This window comes from Hyla sarda, chromosome 4 (genome assembly GCF_029499605.1).
Source record: "Hyla sarda isolate aHylSar1 chromosome 4, aHylSar1.hap1, whole genome shotgun sequence".
Classification (NCBI taxonomy): domain Eukaryota; kingdom Metazoa; phylum Chordata; class Amphibia; order Anura; family Hylidae; genus Hyla; species Hyla sarda.
Window position 1 is genome coordinate 269495545 of NC_079192.1, and position 24312 is coordinate 269519856.

Genomic DNA, 24312 nt, shown 5'->3' on the forward strand with positions numbered 1-24312 from the left:
GAGGTATGCCCTTACTCGAGAGAAATTGGGTTTCAAATACAAGTAAAAATTTTCTCCTTTTTACCCCTTGCAAAAATTCAAAAATTGGGTCTACAAGAACATACGAGTGTAAAAAATGAAGATTGTGAATTTTCTCCTTCACTTTGCTGCTATTCCTGTGAAACCCCTAAAGGGTTAAAACGCTGACTGAATGTCATTTTGAATACTTTGGGGGGGTGAAGTTTTTATAATGGGGTAATTTATGGGGTATTTCTAATATGAAGACCCTTCAAATCCACTTCAAACCTGAACTGGTCCCTGAAAAAAAGAGAGTTTAAAAATTTTGTGAAAAATTGGAAAATTGCTGCTGAACTTTGAAGCCCTCTGGTGTCTTCCAAAAGTAAAAACACGTCAATTTTATGATGCAAACATAAAGTAGACATATTGTATATGTGAATAAAAAAAAAATTATTTGGAATATCCATTTTCCTTACAAGCAGAGAGCTTCAAATTTAGAAAAATGCAAAATTTTCAAATTTTTCATCTAATTTTGGGATTTTTCACAAAGAAAGGATGCAAGTTACCACAAAATTTTACCACTATGTTAAAGTAGAATATGTCACGAAAAAACAATCTCGGAATCAGAATGATAACTAAAAGCATTCCAGAGTTATTAATGTTTAAAGTGACAGTGGTCAGATTTGCAAAAAATGGCAGAGTCCTTAAGGTGAAAAAGGGCTCAGTCCTTAAGGGGTTATACAGCTCTATAGATGAAAAATAAAAAGGTTATGGCTCTTAAAAATATAAAAAAAATGCACATTGCTGCTGTTGTAAAACCAACTCCCAGCAAGCCCGGACAACCAAAAGCTATCTGGGCATGCGTGGAGTAGTAGTTTTGCAACAGCTGAGGCACCCTGGTTGTAAACACTGGGATACACTTGGATAAATGTAATGTGCAAGGGCAACTGTAGTGTGCAGTGTCAGTTAGAGATGAGCAAAGTTACAGTAATTCGATTGGTCACGAACTTCTCGGCTTGGCGTTTCCTGACTTTTGTCTGCATAAATTAGTTCAGCTTTCAGGTGCTCCGGTGGGCTGGAAAAGGTGGATACATACAGTCCTAGAAGAGAGTCTCCTAGGACTGTATCCACCTTTTCCAGCCCACCGGAGCACCTGAAAGCTGAACTAATTTATGCAGACTAAAGTCAGGAAACACAGAGCCGTGAAGTTTGTGAAGAATCAAATCACTGTAACTTCGCTCATTTCTAGTGTCCGTGTATTCCAGAGTCTGACTTAACCTGAAACAAGAGAAGAATGTGCTTATGGAGGGAACAGCAAAAGTTGTTAAACTCTCCCTCTGTGTACACAAGAAATCTGTATCAGAAGCTCCGGGACCTGTCACCTCCGGCCCCCTGTGTGTCTGCTCAAGCAGCACAGATTGGGAGGGAGCCTGATAAGAAGGGTGTACAGAAACAATACTACAAGTCTCCTCTGCTTCTTCCTCCATGCTGTCTGCTGCTATGCAGCTATTGAGAGAGATATTATGGCACCAGCCAGGATGTTACTGTGCGCTCTAGGTGGGTGCCTACCTGGTGGCATCCGACCTTGACTGTAAGCGGAGGGTGGGGCTGAGTCACTGAGGCATAGCGCCTGACTGCCCGCAGCAGCCTCCTGAGCACCCGCACATTTTGGGTTGAGTCCCACAGGTTCCCAATCCCAATGCAGGGCTCTAGTCTGAGGTGCTTATAACAATAGGTGTGTATAGTGATTTCTTTCTCCCCAAAATAGCATGTGAAAATGAACTTTTGCATGAAAATTTTTGCCTCAAAAGAAACCTTTTATACGATTGCCACTATCTGTCTCACTACCAGGCTATAGGAGTTTTACTGACCGTTAGCTATATTTTTTTCTCTAGCAACAACTAGAGAAGTTGGAATTCTGGAAGTTGGGCAGGCCTAACCTTCCCTGTAGCACATTCCTGGCTGGCTCTTAGAGCAAAGGGAGACAGAGCACTTGTGGCAAATTACAACCTTTCTTGGGAACTATCCATTCTTTTCCCTCGCAACATTGTGCTGTCCTGTTTTTGTAGTCCTCCTCTCACAGAATGGAGGGCAGAAGATATGAGTCCCACTACCAAGGAACACCCAGTTAGAAAATGGACAGCAAGTTGTGATGCTGCTGGTGCGTGGCTTATATAGTAGAAAAGGAGGTCCCGGCACTCACCAGCACTTCAAGCAAAATGGCTTTTATTGCATATCCTCAGGTGGGTAGCTTATAAACAGAGTGAAGAGAAAAAATGAAAATAGTACTGCTGCAAGGAAGTCATGGTCATTACACACACGTTCCTGCAGTTTTGTGATTTTTTTTCTTCAAGTGATGATGCTTTAAGGAGGAGATATTATACATGCTGAAATGTTGCACTTGTTAAACTAAATTAAGCAGCTGGAAATTCATTGGATCCTTGGCTACTCTGTAATTTTCTTTTCAGGTTGTCATGACAGCACCACCATAAGTAAATTAAAGGATGCTGTCATGATGGACTCCTGAAAAACTAATTATCGGCAAGTTATAAATCTAACTCTTTGAACCATTGAAGTGAAGGGTTTGGCAGCCTTTTAAGATCTCTTGCATGACAGAATGGTTCTCGGGTGTACGGGGACTATGTGATAAAGCAATAGGTTCAGTTGCTCACAGTTTCTACTATTAACCCCTTAACGACCACGGACGTAAATGTACGTCCTGGTTTGGCGGGACGTCCTGTGTATGACCGCGAGCATCGGTAGCATCATACGACCGCGAGCATCATACACGGCAGGTTCCGGCTGCTGACCCGCCGGTAATGGTCCGCCATTAACCCCTCCGATGCCATGATCAATACAGATCACGGCATCTGCGGCATTGGATTGGATGATCGGATCGCCCGCAGCGCTGCCGCGGCGATCCGATCGTCCAGCATGACAGCCGGAGGTCCCCTTACCTAGCTCCGGCTGTCTCCCGGGGTCTTCTACTCTGGTCTGCGATCGAGCAGAAGATCACTGATAATACTGAGCAGTGCTGTGTCCTATGCATAGCACTGCACAGTATTAGCAATCAAACGATTGCTATAGATAGTCCCCTATGGGGACATAAAGTGTAAATAAAAAGTTGAAAAATATAAAAAGAAAAAAAGAAAAATCCCCTCCCCCAATAAAAATTTAAATTGTCCATTTTTTTCCATTTTACCCCCAAAAAGCGTAAATTTTTTTTTTAACAAACATATTTGGTATCGCCGTGTGCGTAAATGTCCGATCTATCAAAATATAATGTTACTGATCCCATACGGTGAATGGCGTAAACGTAAAAAATTAAAAAAGTCCACAAATCCTGCTTTTTTGTCACATTTTATTCAAAAAAATAAATTTATAAAAAAATGATCTAAAAGTTTTATATATGCATATGTGGTATCTAAAAAAAGTACAGATGACGGCGCAAAAAAATTGCCCTCATACCACCTTATATACGGAAAAATGAAAAAGTTATAGGTGGTCAAAATAGGGCGATTTTAGATTACTGATTTTGTACAAAAAGTTTTTTTTTTTTTTTTTTTTTTTTTAAGCGGTACAAAAATATAAAAGTATCTAGCCATGGGTATCATTTTAATTGTATTGACCCACAGAATAAAGAACACCTATCATTTTTACCGTAAAGTGTACAGTGTGAAAACAAAACCCTCCAAAATGTGCAAAATTTTGGTTTTCATTAAAATTTTGTCCCTAAAAAATTTTTTTGGGGGGGTTCGCCGTACATTTTATGGTAAAATGAGAGGTTTCATTACAAAGTACAATTGTTCATGCAAAAAACAAGAAAATGCAAAAATAAAATTGGCCTGATCCTTGAGGTGAAAATGGGCTTGGTCATTAAGGGGTTAAAGCTGTTTAAGTGCAAGAAAGAATCAAAAAGTAAAAGGCAAAATACATTTAACAGACCCACTGAATAGATAACTTATCTGTCGCACACATCTCATGCTGGTTTTATACAGAGGTGTTTGCTTTGGAGTGAAATGTAGTCTAGCAACAAGTTATAGAAAATACACTAGGACATTTTCTCTTATCTTTTTAACGTTCCCCTCAAACAACAAATGCTTGAAGAAAAAAAATAATCTAAAAGAAGAGGTGGTCTTTACTGATATCTGAATCCCTATTTTAGGGTGCGTTCCCACATGGCGTATACACAGTGTATTTCACGCTGCGCAAAATTTACGGCAGCAGCGGGAAATACGCTGCATATTCCTTGCTCACTATACACACAGGGCTTTACGGCAGCAGCCCTATGTGTATACTGAGTTTTAGAGGCGGGGACGTGTGCCGGCGTGACTGACGAGCAGCTCCGCCTCCAAAACTCAGTACACGCATAGGGCTGCCGCCGTAAAGCCCTGTGTGTATAGTGAGCAAGGTATATGCAGCGCATTTCCCGCTGCTGCCGTAAATTTTGCGCAGCGTGAAATACGCTGCGTATATGCCGTGTGGGAACGCACCCTTAAGGTAAACAGACTGATGGATCAACCCCACTAACCTGAGTATCCAGGTGGTTAGTCCAGGTGATCCTGAGTAAAAGGATATATTCCTTAACCCATTCCATTCAGCCATTCCTGGTATAGCACAATCTTGCAATATGCAAATTAACACTTAACTGCACTGGAGGCAGGTTTGAAGACTATCTGCACCTCTGAAACTGTCCCCTGAGTCCTGTCCACGCTGCCCCGCTCATTAATTATCTCCTCCCTCCCACATCTCCTTGATAAGGCACGGCGAATGGGACCCATGGAATGGTGTCTGAGGTGCAGATAGTCTTCAAACCGCTTCAAGCGTTAAGCGTTAATTTGCATATTGCAAGATTGTGCTATATATCCAGAGCGGCTGAAAGCTCTGGGGTTAGGAATATATCATTAAAGGGGTACTCCCGTGGAAAACTATTTTTTAATCAACTGGTGCCAGAAAGTTAAAAAGATTTGTAAATTACTTCTATTAAAAAATCTTAATCCTTCCAGTACTGATTAGCTGCTGAATACTACAGAGGAAATTCTTTTCTTCTTGGAACACAGAGCTCTCTGCTGACATCATGACCACAGTGCTCTCTGCTGACATCTCTGTCCATTTTAGGAACTGTCCAGAGCAACATATGTTTGCTATGGGGATTTTCTCCTACTCTGGACAGTTCTTAAAATGGACAGAGATGTCAGCAGGGAGCTCTATGTTCCAAAAAGAAAACCATTTCCTCTGTAGTATTCAGCAGCTTATAAGTACTGGAAGGATTAAGATTTTTTAATAGAAGTAATTTACAAATCTGTTCAACTTTCTGTCACCAGTTGATAAAAAAAAAAAAAAAAAATTAAGTTTTCAATGGTAGTACCCCTTTAACCCCTTAAGGACCAGGCCATTTTACACCTTAAGGACCAGAGCGTTTTTTGCAATTCTGACCACTGTCACTTTAAACATTAATAACTCTGGAATGCTTTTAGTTATCATTCTGATTCCGAGATTGTTTTTTCGTGACATATTCTACTTTAACTTAGTGGTAAAATTTTATGGTAACTTGCATCTTTTCTTGGTGAAAAATCCCAAAATTTGATGAAAAAAATGAAAATTTTGCATTTTTCTAACTTTGAAGCTCTCTGCTTGTAAGGAAATGGATATTCCAAATAAAACATTTTTGGGTTCACATATACAATATGTCTACTTTATGTTTGCATCATAAAATTTATGAGTTTTTACTTTTGGAAGACACCAGAGGGCTTCAAAGTTCAGCAGCAATTTGGAAATTTTTCACAAAATTTTCAAACTCGCTATTTTTCATGGACCAGTTCAGGTTTGAAGTGGATTTGAAGGGTCTTCATATTAGAAATACCCCATAAATGACCACATTATAAAAACTACACCCCCCAAAGTATTCAAAATGACATTCAATAAGTGTATTAACCCTTTAGGTGTTTCACAGGAATAGCAGAAAAGTGAAGGAGAAAATTCACAATCTTCATTTTTTACACTCGTATGTTCTTGTAGACCTAATTTTTTAATTTTTGGAAGGGGTAAAAAGGAGAAAATTTTTACTTGTATGTGAAACCCAATTTCTGTCGAGTAAGCACATACCTCATATGTCTATGTTAATTGTTCGGCGGGCGCAGTAGAGGGCTCAGAAGGGAAGGAGTGTCAAATGGTTTTTGGGGGGCATGTCACCTTTAGGAAGCCCCTATGGTGCCAGGACAGCAAAAAAAAAAAAAAAAAAAAACACATGGCATACCATTTTGGAAACTAGACCCGTCGTGGAACGTAACAAGGGGTAATGTGAACCTTAATACCCCACAGGTGTTTGACGACTTTTGCATATGTAAAAAAAAACTTTTTTTTACCTAAAATGCTTGGTTTCCCAAAATTTTTAAATTTTTTAAAAGGGTAATAGCAGAAAATACCCCCCAAAATTTGAAGCTCAATTTCTCCCGATTCAGAAAACACCCCATATGGGGGTGAGAAGTGCTCTGCTGGTGCACAACAGATCTCAGAAGAGGAGGAGTCACATTTGGCTTTTTGAAAGCAAATTTTGCTCTGGGGGCATGCCGCATTTAGGAAGCCCCTATGGTGCCAGAACAGCAAAAAAAAAAAAAAAAACACATGGCATACTATTTTGGAAACTAGACCCCTTGGGGAACATAACAAGGGGTAATGTGAACCTTAATACCCTACAGGTGTTTCACAACTTTTGCATATGTAAAAAAAAAAAAAAAAAAAAATTTTACCTAAAATGTTGGTTTCCCAAAAATTTTACATTTTTAAAAAGGGTAATAGCAGAAAATACCCCCCATAATTTGTAACACAATTTCTCCCGAGTACGGCGATACCCCATATGTGGCCCTAAACTGTTGCCTTGAAATACGACAGGGCTCCAAAGTGAGAGCGCCATGCGCATTTGAGGCCTGTATTAGGGACTTGCATAGGGGTGGACAAAGGGGTATTCTACGCCAGTGATTCCCAAATAGGGTGCCTCCAGCTGTTGTAAAAGTCCCAGCATGCCTGGACAGTCAGTGGCTGTCTGGTAATACTGGGAGTAGTTGTTTTGCAACAGCTGGAGGCTCCGTTTTGGAAACAGTGGCGTACCAGACATTTTTCATTTTTATTGGGGAGGGGAGGGGGGCTGTGTAGGGGTATGTGTATATGTAGTGTTTTTTACTTTTTATTTTATTTTGTGTTAGTGTAGTGTAGTGTTTTTAGGGTACAGTCGCACGGGCGGGGGGTTCACAGTAGTTTCTCGCTGGCAGTTTGAGCAGCGGCAGAAAATTTGCCTCAGCTCAAACTTGCAGCCGGATACTTACTGTAATCCTCCGCCCATGTGAGTGTATCCTGTACGTTCACATTGGGGGGGGGGGGGAATATCCAGCTGTTGCAAAACTACAACTCCCAGCATGTAGGGTCTATAAGTGCATGCTGGGAGTTGTAGTTTTGCAACAGCTGGAGGCTCCGTTTTGGAAACTGTGGCGTACCAGACGTTTTTCATTTTTATTGTAGGGGTATGTGTATATGTAGTGTTTTTTTACTTTTTATTTTATTTTGTGTTAGTGTAGTGTAGTGTTTTTAGAGTACAGTCGCACGGGCGGGGGGTTCACAGTAGTTTCTCGCTGGCAGCTTGAGCTGCAGCAGAAAATTTGCTGCAGCTCAAACTTGCAGCCGGATACTTACTGTAATACTCCGCCCATGTGAGTGTACCCTGTACATTCACATTGGGGGGGGGGGGGGGGAACATCCAGCTGTTGCAAAACTACAACTCCCAGCATGTACGGTCTATCAGTGCATGCTGGGAGTTGTAGTTTTGCAACAGCTGGAGACACACAGGTTGTGAAACACCGAGTTTGGCAACAAACTCAGTGTTTTGCAACCAGTGTGCCTTCAGCTGTTGCAAAAGCTACAACCCCCAGCATGTACGGACAGCGGAAGGGCATGCTGGGTGTTGTAGTTATGCAACAGCGGGAGGCATACTGGTTTGCTACTTAACTCAGTGTGCCTTCAGCTGTTGCAAAACTACAACTCTCAGCAGTCACCGACAGCCAACGGGCATGCTGGGAGTTGTAGTTATGCAACCAGCAGATGCACCACTACAACTCCCAGCATGCACTTAAGCTGTTTGTGCAAGCTGGGAGTTGTAGTTACACAACAGCTGAAGGTACACTTTTCCATAGAAAGAATGTGCCTCCAGCTGTTGCAAAACCATAAGTCCCAGCATGCCCATAAGTGCATGCTGGGAGTTGTGGTGGTCTGCCTCCTCCTGTTGCATAACTACAGCTCCCAGCATGCCCTTTTTGCATGCTGGGAGCTGTTGCTAAGCAACAGCAGGAGGCTGTCACTCACCTCCTGCTGCTGCTTGATCGCCGCACAGGTCAGTCCCACCGCCGCCGCCGTCGTCGCTCCTGGGGCCCCGATCCCAACATTAACGCCAGGGATCGGGGTCCCCAGCACCAGGGGTGCACGTCCCGCACCCGCTCACGTCCTCCGGAAGAGGGGCGGAGCGGGTGTGGGAGTGACACCCGCAGCAGGCGCCCTGATTGGTCGGCCGGTAATCCGGCCGACGAATCAGGGCGATCGTGAGGTGGCACCAGTGCCACCTCACCCCTGCAGGCTCTGGCTCTTCACTGGAGACCCGATTGACCCGGAATCGCCGCAGATCTGCGGCCATCGCCGACATGGGGGGACATAATGACCCCCCTGGGCGATATGCCGCGATGCCTGCTGAACGATTTCAGCAGGCATCGGGCACCGGCTCCCCTCCGGCTAGCGGCGGGGGGCCGGGAAAGGACAGGACGTACTCCTACGTCCTCGGTCCTTAAGGACACGGAAACGGGGGCGTAGGAGTACGTCCATTGTCCTTAAGGGGTTAATGTGTAGGAATTGCTGGACAAAACCCAGTCTTTTTTTTGATTAGACATTACCTCCTGACAGTAGCTATTAAAAGGCAGACCCCTGAAAGGTCCCTTCTGGCCCTGAATGCCCCCATAGACATTAGATGCTGAGGTTGCTATTGACTGTAGCCTCTGGAGAGTTTAATTGTTCAAATACGTTTTCTGTCTGATCCAAATTTTTTGCATCAGGAACCCGTCTCAGCCAATCACAGTGCCTCTGAGGACTCCGCACTTTTGATCAGCTGTGCGGTCACATTCAGCCACAGGGAACCATTTTTCTTCACCACACCGGCTACAGCAATGGTCCTTCTGCTGGTGGTGTAAGAGTCCTAAGTTGACCTACATTATAATAATGCAGTTCAGGTTGTTAAAGAGGGTAACGAAACTAAGCACCCCCCTGATCAGCTAATTGAGTGGCCAATGACCTAGGGCCTCAAGGGCTCATTGGGGGAAAAAATAAAAAAGTAGTTTAAAATGATAAACTTATGTTTTCATAAGCCCTTGAAGACTAGGCCATTTTTCATTTTGGCACTTTTGTTATTTCTCCTCTCCTTCTAAAAATCATAATGCTTTCAATGTTCCACCTTTCAGGGCTTGTTTTTTGCGCCAGAAAAAAAATTATTGTGTGGTAGTATATATTTACTTCTTGTATACCAGTATTAGTCATGGAAATTTACCTATGTTAAATTGTTTCTTACATATATAAATTTTAGTTTAGTGTGAGATTTGGGTGGAATAGGGGCGTGGCAGAAGATTGACGAGCTGCAGAGCCTAGCAGGGGCCCATGCCATTTTTTGGTCCGGGGGCCCCCGCCCTCATCTACTGCTGCACCACGACCACAACGCTTTTCCGCCTGGTGCCTGCATCTGTGGAGTCAGAGAGGAGTGTTGCAGTGGCGCGCAACGTGACGTCACGACGCTGACGCCGCCTTCACGGATCTTTTAAAGGAGCGGAAGGACCCATCACCAGCGGTCAGACGGAGGCATCATCAAAATGTGAGTAAATAATTCTATGTGAAGGGAGGGGGTGTAATTAAGGGGGGAGCACGATTTGTTCGTTTTATTGCTGGGGATTTGGATTTGTTTCTATTTGGTGCAGATGGAAAGTGATTTTTTTAAGGGGGTGCAGGGTTTTATTTTATTAAAGGGGGTTAAAAGGTTTTATTAAAGTGGGTTAATGGGTTTTATTTTATTAAGGGGGTGCAAGGTTTTATTTTATTAAGGGGGTGTATGAACTTTATGTGATGGCGGTGCATGAACTTTATGTGATGGCTGTGCAGGATTTTTATATGAAGGGGGAAGGGGTATGGATTTGATGTGTGGGGGGTGCCGAAGCAGAGTTTTATGGAATAGGGGTACAGGGTTTTTGTATAAAGGGGTAGACCAGGGATTTGTAGACAGGGGCAAGGCAGGCGTTTTCTAGAAGTTTTTCACAGGCCCCTTCTGCAAAACCCTGCAAAAACCCCGTCCTGGCCCCCTTCTGCAAACCCACCATCCTGGCCCCCTTCTGCAAAACTCCTGCATTTGTGCAATAAATATTATTGAAAACATTGAAAAAAGTTTGTGTGTGTGTTTTCTTACTTTCTTGGGTTGTGGGGGATGGGGGCAAACACAGGGTCCGCTCCGGGTGGGGTGCCAAACACAGGGTCCGCCCTGGGTGCCAAATGCTCTAGGTACATCCCTGAGACATGGGTCGGGTGCAATGCTCTGCCGTCTGCATATACTCCCATGTGTATGAGTGCTATATAAAAAGAGTTTAAAAAAAAAAAAAAAAAGTGTAAATTAACAGCTCCCCCCCCAATAAAAATTAGCTCCCCTTTCCTACTGCTCCACAAAAAAAAAAAAAAAAAGGAATATAATTTTTTTTTTACATACATGATACTGCAGCATGGCTAACTGTCTGAACAAGTAAAATATTAGTGAATCACTAACATTTTATTTTAATAGTTCAGACAGTTACCCATGTGGCAATATAAAATTTACACTGGTTTCTTTACAGGATCATTAATTATAATCCTGTACAGCAACCGGCATAAACATAAAAAATAAAATAAAATAGCTGCTGTTTGGTCACATCACATGCTAGAAACTTTTAATATGGTCATTGTATTCAAGTAGAATCAGCTGAACCCCTTTTTTTGGCATTTTAAAATTTTTTCCAATTAATCAATGAATTAATCAACAACTAATCGATTAAAATTAAAATAATTGTTAGCTGCAGCCCTAAATGACATCAATCATTTCACCACAATTACATGCAGTCTTCAGATTGCACACACTGTTCAAGACTATGGCATAGCATTGATCAGTGCTCCAGCCTGCCTAGGCTGACTGGAGCCTTGAAGAACCGATCGGACGGCGAGGAGACAGGTAAGGGCCCTCCTGCCCTCCTCTCGCCTGATCAGGACACCGTGATTTCACTGTAGTGGTCCCATTTTAGACGCCGTATTCAACATTGATTTTGGCGTCTAAGGGGTTCATTCTGGGCATCACCACTATGACAAGCCCGCTATGATCCAGGTACTGTGTGTGCGCACAGCATAAGGGAGACAAAGGCTATACTTCACCCACTAGATCAGGAACAGGTGGGAATTTACCAAGGGTCCTTAAACGCTACTTTTGGTGTTTAACAAAGAAGCAAATTAGGTGCATCAATTGTTTTGCGACTTTTTGTCCTGAAGTGGTTTTTGTCAAGCTTGCTTAGTTGAACAAGATTGCCTTTTGACTTTGCAATGGTTGTGAATTTATCATGTGCGACTTTTCTCCAAATGTCCCAAACCAATAACAGAAATCTATTCCTTTACAAAACTTGCTAACAACAACTTTACAGAATCAAAAATCCCACACATGCATCAAAATATATTACACGCATGTACTGAAATTATTTTTTTAAATCAACTGGTGCCAGAAAGTTAAACAGAATTGTAAATTACTTCTATTAAAAAATCTTAATCCTTCCAGTACTTATCAGCTGTTGTATAATTTTTTTTTATTTCCTTTCTGTCTGACCACAGTGCTCTCTGCTGACACCTCTGTCCATTTTAGGAACTGTCCAGAGTACAAGCAAATCCCCAAAGCAAAACTATCCTGCTCTTGACAGTTCCTGACATTGACAGAGGTGTCAGCACAGAGCACTGTGGTCACATAGAAATTTTTTTTTAAAAGAAAAGAACTTCCTCTGCAGCATAAAGCAGCTGATAAGTACTAGAAGGTTTAAGATTTTAAAATGGAAGTAATTTACAATTCTGTTTAACTTTTTGGCACCAGTTGTCTCCATGAAACCTGTAAAGAATAGGATGAATAATGCCATATACACAAATAGTCTTACTCCTCACTTACACACACACACACACACACACGACAGCTTAGGCTGCATTCACATCTTGTTTTGTACATACGGAAAGGGGGGGGGCAGTTTGAGGGAAAACCAGGCGTTCCCATACCCCAGTCGGATCAGCCAGTAAGTCCATTTACTTTAATGAGCTGTCCGTAACCGACCCGAGTCAAACGGTGACTCCGGTCAGCTCAGTTTTGACCCGTATGCGGTTTTGGACCGGACCTAAAACCGTAGTATACTACAGTTTGAGGTCCGGTCAGGAAACCGCATACGGCTCAAAACTGAGCTGACCGGAGTCACCGCTTGACTCCGGTAGGCTACGGGCAGCTCATTAATGTAAATGGACTCACAGGTTGATCCGGCTGGGGTACGGGAGCGCCCGGTTTTCCCCTCCCCCAGCCGGATCCGGCACCCGTATGTACAAAACGAGATGTGAATGCAGCCTTAACCAGAAATGTTACCTGAAATTACAAGTGTGCTATAAGTTATAAAAAAAAAAAGAAAAAAGAAAGAAAAAGAATTAAAAAAAAATTGTCATTTGAAACAAAACTAATTGCTGCAGGACTCCCTAATGGTCAAAGATTCTTGAGCATATTCCTGGCAATGACAACCCGGGGGATACTGCAATATTCTCATTTTCTAAGCCACGATCTAATACACAGCAAACATTCTGCCAAAACGGATTAAAGTATAGATGATGCATTCTAAAAGCTTTTAAAAGACTACAGTAAAAACTAATCTAAAATGCCAGGAGACTGTCAACAAGTAGTAATTATTAAAAAGGTTTGGGTTACATTATCTGATGTGAAAACTATGTGAAAGGCAAAACGCTTAGCAAAATACTAAAATACTAGAAGACAAAGATAACATCCCACCATCGGACTCCCCATCCCTCCAAGAATTGGGGTGGGAAAGACACATTAACACATAGCTGTAGAATCATTGGCAACTCAATAGGATACCACGACATTCATTAGTCCTGAGAACGGCAGGAATTGCTACTACTTGCTGGGGGGGGGAAATAGCCTCTGCACGTGCATCTGTTCAACACTGAAATTAATGGGGGTTACTAAGGCTCCTTTCACACTATGAGTATTCATCAGTTATTAAACATACGTTTTCTGTGTAAAAACGGATGTATAATAACGTATGAAATAACGGGTGCTAACAGCTGAATAATGTGTCAAAATAACGGGCATATTCATCCATCAAGAGCTGTCATAACATCCCTTACGTACGGCCGTTTTAACACCTCTGCCTACAGATTCCCACAGCCGGGACTACTACTACTCTCATCATGGAACTGACTTGTTTGCATGATGGGAGTAGTAGTACCCCAGCTGCGGAGGCTACATTAGTGTTTGTACTACAACCCCCATCATGGAACAGACTTGTTTCCATGATGGGAGTAGTAGTACCCCAGCTGCGGAGGCTACATTAGTGTTTGTACTACAACCCCCATCATGGAACAGACTCTGCTCTATGATTGGGGTTGTAGTACAGGGGCTGAGGGATTGATCGCACCTGGTCTCACTTCTGAGACCCGATGCGATTAGAAGTTATTAAAAACAGGGGAGCGAGCGGCATACTCCACTCCCCTGCGATTCATTTTGTTTTTGCTGTGCAATATGGGGGGAGTGGCTCCCACTTTAGCCGTGCATCCCCTCCCCTATTTCACAGGAGGTGGTTTTAGGTTGTTAGTGGATCCAGCATGTCGCCCAGCCTGAGGTGAGTGAATGTTAGGGTCCCATCCTATATGAGGCCACCTCCACGTGGTGTATGGGGGGACACGTTTTGATCAAAAAGTGCGCTAAGAGCCTCCATTTTGTTGACCAAGTGTGCTGCTGCCATTTACTTTTTTTTATATGTCTTGTACTTGCCACAGCAGCATGCATCCGTGTATTGGGCTAGGTGCTGGCTACATTTTTGTTTCATATGATTATAGAAGCGCTGTGGGGGCCAGACATATGGATACATGTCTGACCCCTGCAGCGCATCTATATACAATACTTATATATTCTATATAGAATACTTTTCATTAATAGCGCTGCGGGGGGCTTATGATAGCACTGCAGGGGGGGGGGGTGACCATATATAAACGTGCTGCGGGGGGGACCATATATAAACGCGCTGCGGGGGGGGGCGACCTTATATAAACGCGCTGCGGGGGGGACAATATATAAATGTGCTGCGGGGGAGGGGGGGAACAATATGTAAATGTGCTGCGGGGGGGGAACAATATATAAATGTGCTGCGGGGGGGGGGCATATATAAATGCACTGCGGGGGGGGGGGGCATATATAAATGCACTGCGGGGGGGGGGGGGGGGACACATATATAAATGGGCTGCGGGGGGGATATTTTTTTTTTTTTTTTTTTTTTTTTTTAATGATTCTGTACAGAACACAGTGTACCAGAAATACAGCATAGAGTTGTCCTCATCCAATTTTCAAATTAGCAGATAGCCTTGGCACAGGTAAAGTGCAGTATAGAACATTTAGTACTGCACTATGTCAGGGAATTAATTAATAGACAGCCAACCTACAGTGCAAACCTTTGAATAATACAGGAATTATACCAGTAAAATGACCAGCCATCCTAGCTATTCACATGTGCTGCAGATCTGAACTGAAAATATTGTCACGTGAGGCCACAGTAACTCAAAAAGGACCACTGTACCATGACATTCATTTCTTGATTGAAATATACAAATATACTGTAGCTTAGTGTTACTAAATTATATGACAACATACAATAAACAAATTAAAGGGGTTATCCAGGAATAGAAAAACAGAGCTTATTTCTTTCAAAAAATGCTCCCCATCTGTCTCCAGGTTGTGTCTGGTATTACAACTTGGCTCCATTCATTTCAAAGGAACTGAGCTGCAGAACCACATTGAACCTGGAGACAGACAGATGTTTTTAAAAGAATTTAGCTCTGTTTTCATGGATAACCCCTTTAAAGTTCATTCCACTAGGCACAATTTTGTAATGGCTTATACTGATATTAGCTGATTTAAAAAAAAAAAAAAAAAAAAAAAAAAAAAGGGAAACCATAAATATGACTGCTTAAAAAAAAAACTTAAGACATAACCCAACTAGAAAATTCTGGTGAGCTGTATACCTCCCAAAACTTTCAATAAGTACAAGAACACCTTCATCTTTCAAACCCTGTGCTGATAATTGATGACATATTGAAGGGGTTTGGGGGTCTTAGCTACAGATCTGGAGAAAATGTGAATTTTTACTTTTACAGTAATTCCATTATTGCATGCACATATAGATGTCTAACAGGTTTTATGTGAATAAGCAGCAAGCGACCTTCTCCAACTGACAGGAGGGTCACCCGCACTACCCTGAGTATACAGACTTCTAGCGCGGGTGACCATCTTTCCAACTGTGCGGCAGCCATCTTCTGTAAGGCAGTCGCAGAGATATAAAAGAAAACGTATACATGCTAATTCACAAACTAGCAATAGGGGTGCTCCAATTGCTCTTTTTGTAATGCTTACGGTGGCATCTTCCTACCATCCAGCCCTTCATTATTATTCACTACTCTCTCTCTCTGAATCACTACCAAATATCCAGGTGTAGAGATTCAGGGGCACATGCACAGGGCGGCTGCAGAAGAGATTGCGCAGCTTCCGGCTCTGCTCAGACAAAGGAGGCGGGCTGGACGGGAGGGAGATGACACCAAAAGCATTGCTAAAAGAGCAATGGGAACACTGCTAGCTTCTTTGAATTAGCAAACATTTTCCTTTATATCTCCGCAATGGACGCACGGAATAGGGGTGATACATTTTTAGGACCTCATGGTCAGTATTCTGCTTTTGTCCCATAATCAAAGTATGTACGTTGGTCCACTGGAGTGCACAACATTCATTTTCCCTCTGATAAGGTTCTCCTAAGGCTAGGTTTCCACAGCTGTGTTTTTCTGGCGTTTTTGGAAAGCTGCCACTGCAGTTTTCCCCATTCCTTTTAAATGGGCACTCATTAAAATGTATTTTGCTATTGCACTCCTTATGGTAAATAAAAAAATATTTCTAATGTACTTTGTTTAAAAAAAAAAAAAAGTCATGAGGAGGTGGGGCTATGACATCACGAGGTCCCGGCGGCGGCTCCAGCCTTCGGAACAGTTTGTTCCAAACGATGAGCAGCGGAGTACCCCTTTAAGGCTAGGTTCTTACCGCCATTGTGCCAGTTTTTTTGTTTCCCTGTACCTAAAGGATGGGTTGGAGCACATCCGACACCCCCCGAGTCCCGACAGATCCCCTATTTTACAGAAGTTTAGGAGAAAAAAAAATAAGTTCGGACATTGTCATTTTTTTTTCCACTCAACTCTCGTGACTAGACAAACACTATACAGTTTTATTTGAGATACAGTTTAAAAGGAGAGCAGAAGTGTGAGTCTGAGGAGGGATATCATTCTGAATAGTTTTTATTTTTTTTTGTCTTTAATAACCTTTTATTTATTTTTTCACAGGAAGAAGAGTGGAATTCGGACATCTAAAAGAAGATTTATTTTTCTTTATAAAATGGTGAACGAAGAAGGTTCTGGGGATCTCTCAAAAGTTGGTGCGTTTTTTTAAACTTGTGCATGGGTTTTTTCCGACTCCAGCAACATCTGTGCTTACTGCCCCGGAGACTTTTTTTTTGCACACAAAACTTTCTGCTTTTGCCTGGCAACATCTGTAGCAGTAACCAGTGTGCCATACATATAAAAAAAATAATAAACCTGCTTAGGGGCTGTGCGCTCGGCTAATCTACTGCCCAACAGCTCTACACAAACAATCAACACTAGGTTACATCCCACGCTCACCAGCCGTAACATTAGGGCAGAGTTTATTAAATGTTTGACCAAATATAGCAGCAAACAATAATTTTGTATGTCTCACAAGTGCTCACACATATATCCAAAAGGCCCTTGGCAGAAAAAAGGTACCCCATCCCTGTTATAGACTAAGGCAATGCCCCTTGCCATGGTTATAGGTCTAAGTATTAAGATTACTTTTATCCATTTATATATTTGTACATCAGATCACCCCTTAGCCATTTTTTTCCCCAAACAAAATAACCCAATCAATTGATTGAAATAATCAATTTTAATGGACTTAAAGCGCAACTGTCACCAAGAATATGCTTGTGAAGTCAGGCAAATAGAGAGAGAGTCGGGGTCTGCTCTGCTCTGATGCCGCACTGCTTCTTATTGCTTATGTTGCGCAATTGATTGACAGTTGGGGCGCACAACATTGTTCTCATTTCTAACATTTTTCTCAATATATATATATCACATTATATAGATATATATATTATACATACACACACACACACACACACACGTTATTTACGGTATTTCTCTGAGGATTCATAAATAGAATTCTTCCAACTAAAGCTACTTACAAACTTTAGCCAGGATTATCCAAGTTAAACCACAGGTTTCAGTGCCAAAACCAGCTGCCATGAGCAGTTATGTAAAGATATCAACAAAAGATACAGATGAAAACAGAATAAGGACACCAAAGTTGAAGAGAGTCTGCCAAAGTTTGAATCACCCCCCCTATTCCCATTTTTAAATAATTATGTAATAAAAAATAAAACATAGGTTAGTTAAATGTACGGTCATGGCTTACACAAAAAATAAAAAATAAATACATTTTAAAAAAAAAGTCCAAAATTGTGCATTTTTGGTTACTTCTTATTACAATACAAAAAAAAAATTATAAAAAATGGGATCAAAAAGGACCCAACAAAAATAATAAAAAATAAAACAAACTACAGATCACGGTGCAAAAAGTGAGGCCTCATATCCCTGTAGGGGTCAGAAGATGACATTTTTAAGCATACCAATTTTGGTGCATGTAGTTAGAATTTTTTTAAAGTGGTAAAATAAAATGGACCTACAGATTAAAGCTAAGGAGTCATTTTTACCGAAAAGTGCATTGCGTAGAAACAGAAGCCCCAAGTGTTACAACATTTTTTTTTATTGCACCCCCCCCCCCCTCCTTCCAATTTTTCTGTTTCAATGTTTTTATTATTATTAAGGTGATCAAAAATGAATAAGCAGACAAAACATATAACGTCAGCAGTACACATTATGCCAACTGTAAAGAATTGTAAACTTCAACAAGTAATTAGCAATATATTAGGCATAAGTCCGAAAGGTTCGGATCGCAAAGTCACAAATCAATTGTGGCTTCCCATTAAAGGAGTAGTCCAGTGGTGAACCCAGTGGTGAACCCAGTGGTGAACAACTTATCCCCTATCCTAAGGATAGGGGATAAGTTTGAGATTGCAGGGGGGGGGGGGGGTCCGACCGCTGGGCCCCCTGCGATCTCCTGTACGGAGCCCCGACAGCCCGCGGGAAGGGGGCGTGTCGACCTCCGCACGAAGTGGCAGCCGACACCGCCCCCTCAATACAACTCTATGGCAGAGCCGAAGCGCTGCCTTCGGCAATCTCCGGCTCTGCTATAGAGATGTATTGAGGGGGCGTGTCGGCTGCCGATTCTTGCGGACGTCGACACCCGCTATCTGGCTGGAGAGCCTGGCCCCCGTACAGAGAGATCGCAGGGGGCCCCAGTGGTCGGACCCCCGCGATCTCAAACTTATCCCCTATCCTTAGGATAGGGGATAAGTTTTTCACCACTGGACTACCCCTTTAAGGGATTCCTATGTAGGCTCCTCCGCATGAACAAGAGACACAAGATGAAGGAGTCAAAGCTACCTGAATCAACCAGTATATGATCAGACAAATTAGCCCGGAGACACCGAGTTTTAAACAATACAAAGACATACACACAAGGGGAAACCGCACAAGGAACGAAACAGGGGAGGGAGAATAGTTCCAGTAGGAGAAAATGAAAGGAAGGTAAGAGGAGAAAAGAAAAGAGACAGAAACTTCAAGAAGTATTACCCAGATAGTCCACCCAAGGTTGCCAGGTAGCCTCAAACGACTGTTGGGAATCCACTGCTGAGGTAGCGATCCACTGCTGAGGTAGCCTGAGGGCTTACCTCTCATGCTGCAGCGGCTCCGGTGCTCTGAATAATACAGCCTGACAGGGCCAGGCTTTATCAATTGAGCGCAGAGCACACTGATCAATATGGTTCTATGGAACCATAATTATCTGTATGAGGAATCTAATGATTCCTCCTGAAAGTCCCCTCAGGGGACTAAAAGTGTAAAAATTAAACGTTTTAAAAAAAAAGTTTAACACATTAACCTTCCTTATTAAAAAGTTTAAATCACCCCCTTTTCCCAAATTCCATGTAAAAAATATAAACATAATAAAAACATATGTGGTATTGCCGAACTATAAAAATATATTGTTAATTAAACAGCACGGTCAATAGCATATTTTTGGTCACTTTTTATACCATAAAAAAAAAAAAGCGATCAAGAAGTCAGATCGAAACAAAAATGGTACCGATTAAAACTTCAGATCACGGCGCAAAAAGTGAGGCCTCATACCACCCCATATGCGGAAAAATAAAGTTAAAGGGGTCAGAAGGGGACAATTTTAAATGTATTAATTTTCGTGCATGTAGTTATGATTTCTTCCAAAAGTACGACAAAATCAAACCTATATAAGTAGGATATCATTTTAACCGTATGGACCTACAGAATAATGATAAGGTGTCATTTTTACCAAAATATGCACTGCGTAGAAACGGAAGCCCCCAAAAGTTACAGAATTGTGTTTTTTCTTAAATTTTGTCGCACAATTATTTTTTTTCCCGTTTCGCCGTAGATTTTTGGGTAAAATAACTGGTGTCATTACAAAGTAGAATTGGTGGCGCAAAAAATAATTTTTAGGTGCAAAATTGAAAGGGTTATGATTTAAGAGGCAAGGAGGAAAAAACGAAAGTGCAAAAACAGAAAAACGCTTGGTCCTTAAGGGGTTAAAGGGGAACTCCAGTGGAAATTTATTTTAAATCAACTGGTGCAAGAAAGTTAAACAGATTTGTAAAGGACTTCTATTAATAAAATCATTACCCTTCCAGTACTTTTTAGCAGCTGTATGCTGTAGAGGAAGTTCTTCTCTTTTTGAATTTCTTTTTTGTCTTGTAGTGCTCTCTGCTGACACCTGATGACCATATCAGGTACTGTCCAGAGCAGAAGAAAATCCCCATTGCAAACCTATGCTGCTCTGGACAGTTCCTGACATGGACAGGAGGTGTCAGCAGAGAGCACTGTGGACAAGACAAAAAATTTATTAAAAAAGAAAAAGAATTTCCTCTGTAGCATACAGCGGCTAAAAAGTACTGGAAGGGTAAAGAAAGGGGATGTGCAGCTCACAATTAACTAGCTGAGGTAAGGAGATTGTACACCTACACCTGGTGTTGGATAATATAGTAAAAATTTAACATAAACCAACCCCTCAAAGCTAGTATCAGAAAAACAGATACCGTATTTGTCGGGGTATAATACGCACCCTCATTTTACCAAGGATATTTGGGTAAAAAAAGTTTTTTACCCAAATATCCATGGTAAAATGAGGGTGCGTGTGTGCGCATGTATACCCCGTCGCTGCCCGCTTCTCTCCCCCTGCCTTTCCTGGGGTCTAGAGCCCTGCTGCCGGCCCTTCTCTCCCCCTGGCTATCGGCGCCGCTGCCCGTTCTGTCCCCCTGACTATCGGTGCCGGTGCCCCATTACCTGTTGCAGGGGTCGGGTCCGCGCTGCTTCAGGCCTCCGGCGTGCGTCCCTTGCGTCGTTGCTATGCACTGCACGGCGCGGCGCACTGACGTCATGCGCCACGCCATGCAGCGCATAGCAACGACGCAGGGGGACACACGCCGGAGGCCTGAAGCAGCGCGGACCCGAACCCGGCAACAGGTAATTATGCCACCGGGGATGGGGGGAGGCAACGGGGCAGCGGCGCCGGCAATGGGTGCCGCTGCCCCTTCTCTCCCCCTGGCTGTCGGCGCCGCTTCTCTCCCCCTGGCTATCGGCGCCGGCAATGGAGCGCCGGCACCGATAGTCAGGGGGACAGAACGGGCAGCAGCGCCGATAGCCAGGAGGAGAGAAGGGCCGGCAGCAGGGCTCTAGACCCCAGGAAAGGCAGGGGAGAGAAGCCGGCAGCGATGGCCTCTCTCCCCCTGCCTTTCCTGGGGGTGTATCGGCATATAACACGCACATAGACTTTAGCTAGCTAAAAATTTTAGCCTAAAAAGTGCGTGTTTTACGCTGATAAATACGGTGTAATGGAGTTATATTATCACAACTTAATTAACACCGATAACTAGAAGATGAGTTTTTCCGGTAATCCGGTATCTGATAATCCAGACAATGATAGAATGTCCCGTACTTAAAGTCCTGATATGATGATAGGATAGAGATATATTTACCAGCCTGGTAGATGGCTCAGCTGTGGTCTCCTTGGGACAATAGATGAGGTCCGCAATCCTTTGGTGGTGTACAACGCTGGCATGCGTTACCGCGGCGGTCTGCCTGCCACAGACCGAGATGTAATTGGAATTGTGCTGCTCCCAAGGTGCTCGCTGATAGATGGTAACAAGCGACTTCTGGATACCGACCTCGTGGCGTCCTATGGCGTGTGACGTCACAGGCAATCGGCAAGATTACCTGGATGCTGGATCAGGATAATACGGCTGGCTGGATAAGAACCTTTGGCTGCTTTCAGGCTGGTCTGGAAGTCCTTAGGTAAATATGTGCTCAATGTATATCGGTGATACAATAAAATTTGTTAGAAATCACCTAGAAATAAAAACGGCCCTTTCCTCAGTAGGCATAAAAGGAATGCCCACTGAGGAAAGGGCCGTTTTTATCCACAAAAGCCCTGAAACGCGTCTAGGTGATTTCTAACAAATTTTATTATATCACCGATATCCATTGAGCACATATTTACCTAAGGACTTCCAGACCAGCCTGAAAGCAGCCAAAGGTTCTTATCCAGCCAGCCGTATTATCCTGATCCAGCATCCAGGTAATCTTGCCGATTGCCTGTGACATCACACGCCATAGGACGCCACAAGGTCGGTATCCAGACATTGGTCAGGGTTTCAGTGCTGAGATCCCCACCAATCTCTAGATATAACTTGGCACTCAGACTTCATAGACTATAATGTATAATACTGCACTGTCATCTGCAATTTGACGGATTGGGTGCTGAGACTGAGTTAAGCACGCTGCCCGGTTAGGTCTAGTGATCAGTGGGGGTCTCAGCACAGAGCTCCCAACCAATTAAAATCTGCCATGCAAGTTTTTTGTTTTTTAATGATTAGAACGCTCTAAAGTTTGAAAAACCATACTGCAACACTGCATTGAAGCCAGTTATAGTGTGATATAATTTGTACATAAAATATCAATTCCCTGACAATTTACTTTATTATGAGCCACATCACATCAAGGCCAGTCTGAGGCCCCTTTCATACTGCCGTTGCTCCTGTGAAGAATGGCTGTTAAAGTCTTTTATTTTGTGACTTTAACGGCCATTCTAGAGATGGGATGCAACAGGTCCCGACAGCTCCCATTTCCTTCCATTTTTTACAGGAATAGCGGCGAAAAAGATGGCGCATGCAGTAGTTTTCTCCCGCTATTCTTCCCGGCTCCCCCGATGGCCGCCACACTGCCGTGTCATTACGGCAGTGTGAAAGAAGTCTTACACAGGCTTATTATGGACATTCTTTCATATTACAGCTGCCAAGTCCTGGCCTGACCAAAGATTTGATGACCCAAACACCTGTCAATTCAGGAAAACAGACCAAGCCAGGCTTGGACCGGACCAAGTTATCCATATGCCTGTGTGAAACCAGTCTACTAATGATGTACTGATAAATGACTTGAGTACACTTGTGTTCTGGGGTTCCATCAATTGTTCCAGTATGCCAAGATACTTCATCACTGGTGGAGTTGTTCTGGATGTGCTGCACATCTCCTCTGCCCATTGACTTTAATGTTATTTCTGCTGTCCTGTTCACACTGCGGAAATTCTGCTGGCAGAATTCTGACGCTGAATTCCTTTCCGCTTGAAGAAAGAACATGTTCATTCTTCAAGCGGAATCCGTGAGCAGAATTCAATAGAAGTCAATGGTTAAAAAAAATTCTGCCCGACATAGTTTTCAAGCGGAATTAGGGTACGTTCACACGAGCGGACTTACAGCGGATTTTATGCTGCGGATCCGCTGGTGAAGGCCCGCTCTATGCTGTCTTTACATGTGCCTGCTCGTTGCGCCCATTGCGGCCACTCTCCCTGCTCTGAGCTAGGCAGAGAGCTCCCGCGATGTGAGAGTATACTGCAACTCGCATATCGCAGTGTGTCTGCTCATAGCGGCGTATTGCTGCTACGAGCAGGCACATGTAAAGACAGCATAGAGCGGGCCTTCACCAGCGGATCCGCAGCGTAAAATACGCTGTAAATCCGCTCGTGTGACCGTACCCTTCAAGCAGGATACAGAAAAGTAGATTTAATAGCCTCCTCCTTCATTCCTCTTCATTTCCGCATGGAGATTCCGCTCGAATTCCACTCGATGGAGAAGGCAACAATTTCCTGACCGAAATTATTCCTCGTGAATTCCTCAGTGTGAACGAGAGAATAGCACACCGCCATGCAGGAGAAAATTGATGAAGCCTATTGCGTAAGGATCCCAGCAGCTGGACCTACAAAATAGTCTGAAATATATCTTTACTGGCCCATCAAGCCACCACTATCACTCACCTCCAGGCCTGCTGCAATGATGCCAAGTACATTGTACACCTTGCACTGGAGCCAATCACTGACCTTATCAGTCCCTTCCTGCATGTGCCCGCTAAGGCCAGTGACTGGCTGGCGCATCATGTGAACGATACACGTTATGTCATATATAAATAGATCCCACATGGCTGTTATAATCGGAAGCCATGCCATCAGTGTGAACATGACCGAATATATTGTATGCCAACTTACTAACTTGTAGTGCCGAGTAATGTGTCAAATAAGAGGTCGGAACTAAACTGGCTGTCCAGCCCTAAAGCATGCATCAGCTAGCAAAAACAATGGATCTCGTGGCACAGAACAGGCAACCCAAAGCGGGTATGTTCATGTGACATCTGGCACACATAATAAGCATAGAGTCAGCGCACATT

General features: G+C 43.1%; 1 protein-coding gene across 4 annotated transcripts in view; it reads right to left on the bottom strand.

Moving 5' to 3' along the window:
- Positions 1-24312, bottom strand: part of RAB3IP (RAB3A interacting protein) — an 87865-nt gene that overhangs the window by 62716 nt on the left and 837 nt on the right. The window contains exon 2 of one of the 4 annotated variants that reach the window (XM_056574151.1): positions 21576-21678. The exons of the other annotated variants lie outside the window; for them this stretch is intronic. Within the exon in view, the coding sequence (XP_056430126.1) occupies positions 21576-21658 (83 nt within the window). The 5' untranslated portion in view covers positions 21659-21678. The remainder of the gene's footprint in view (positions 1-21575; positions 21679-24312) is intronic. 4 annotated transcript variants of the gene reach the window in all.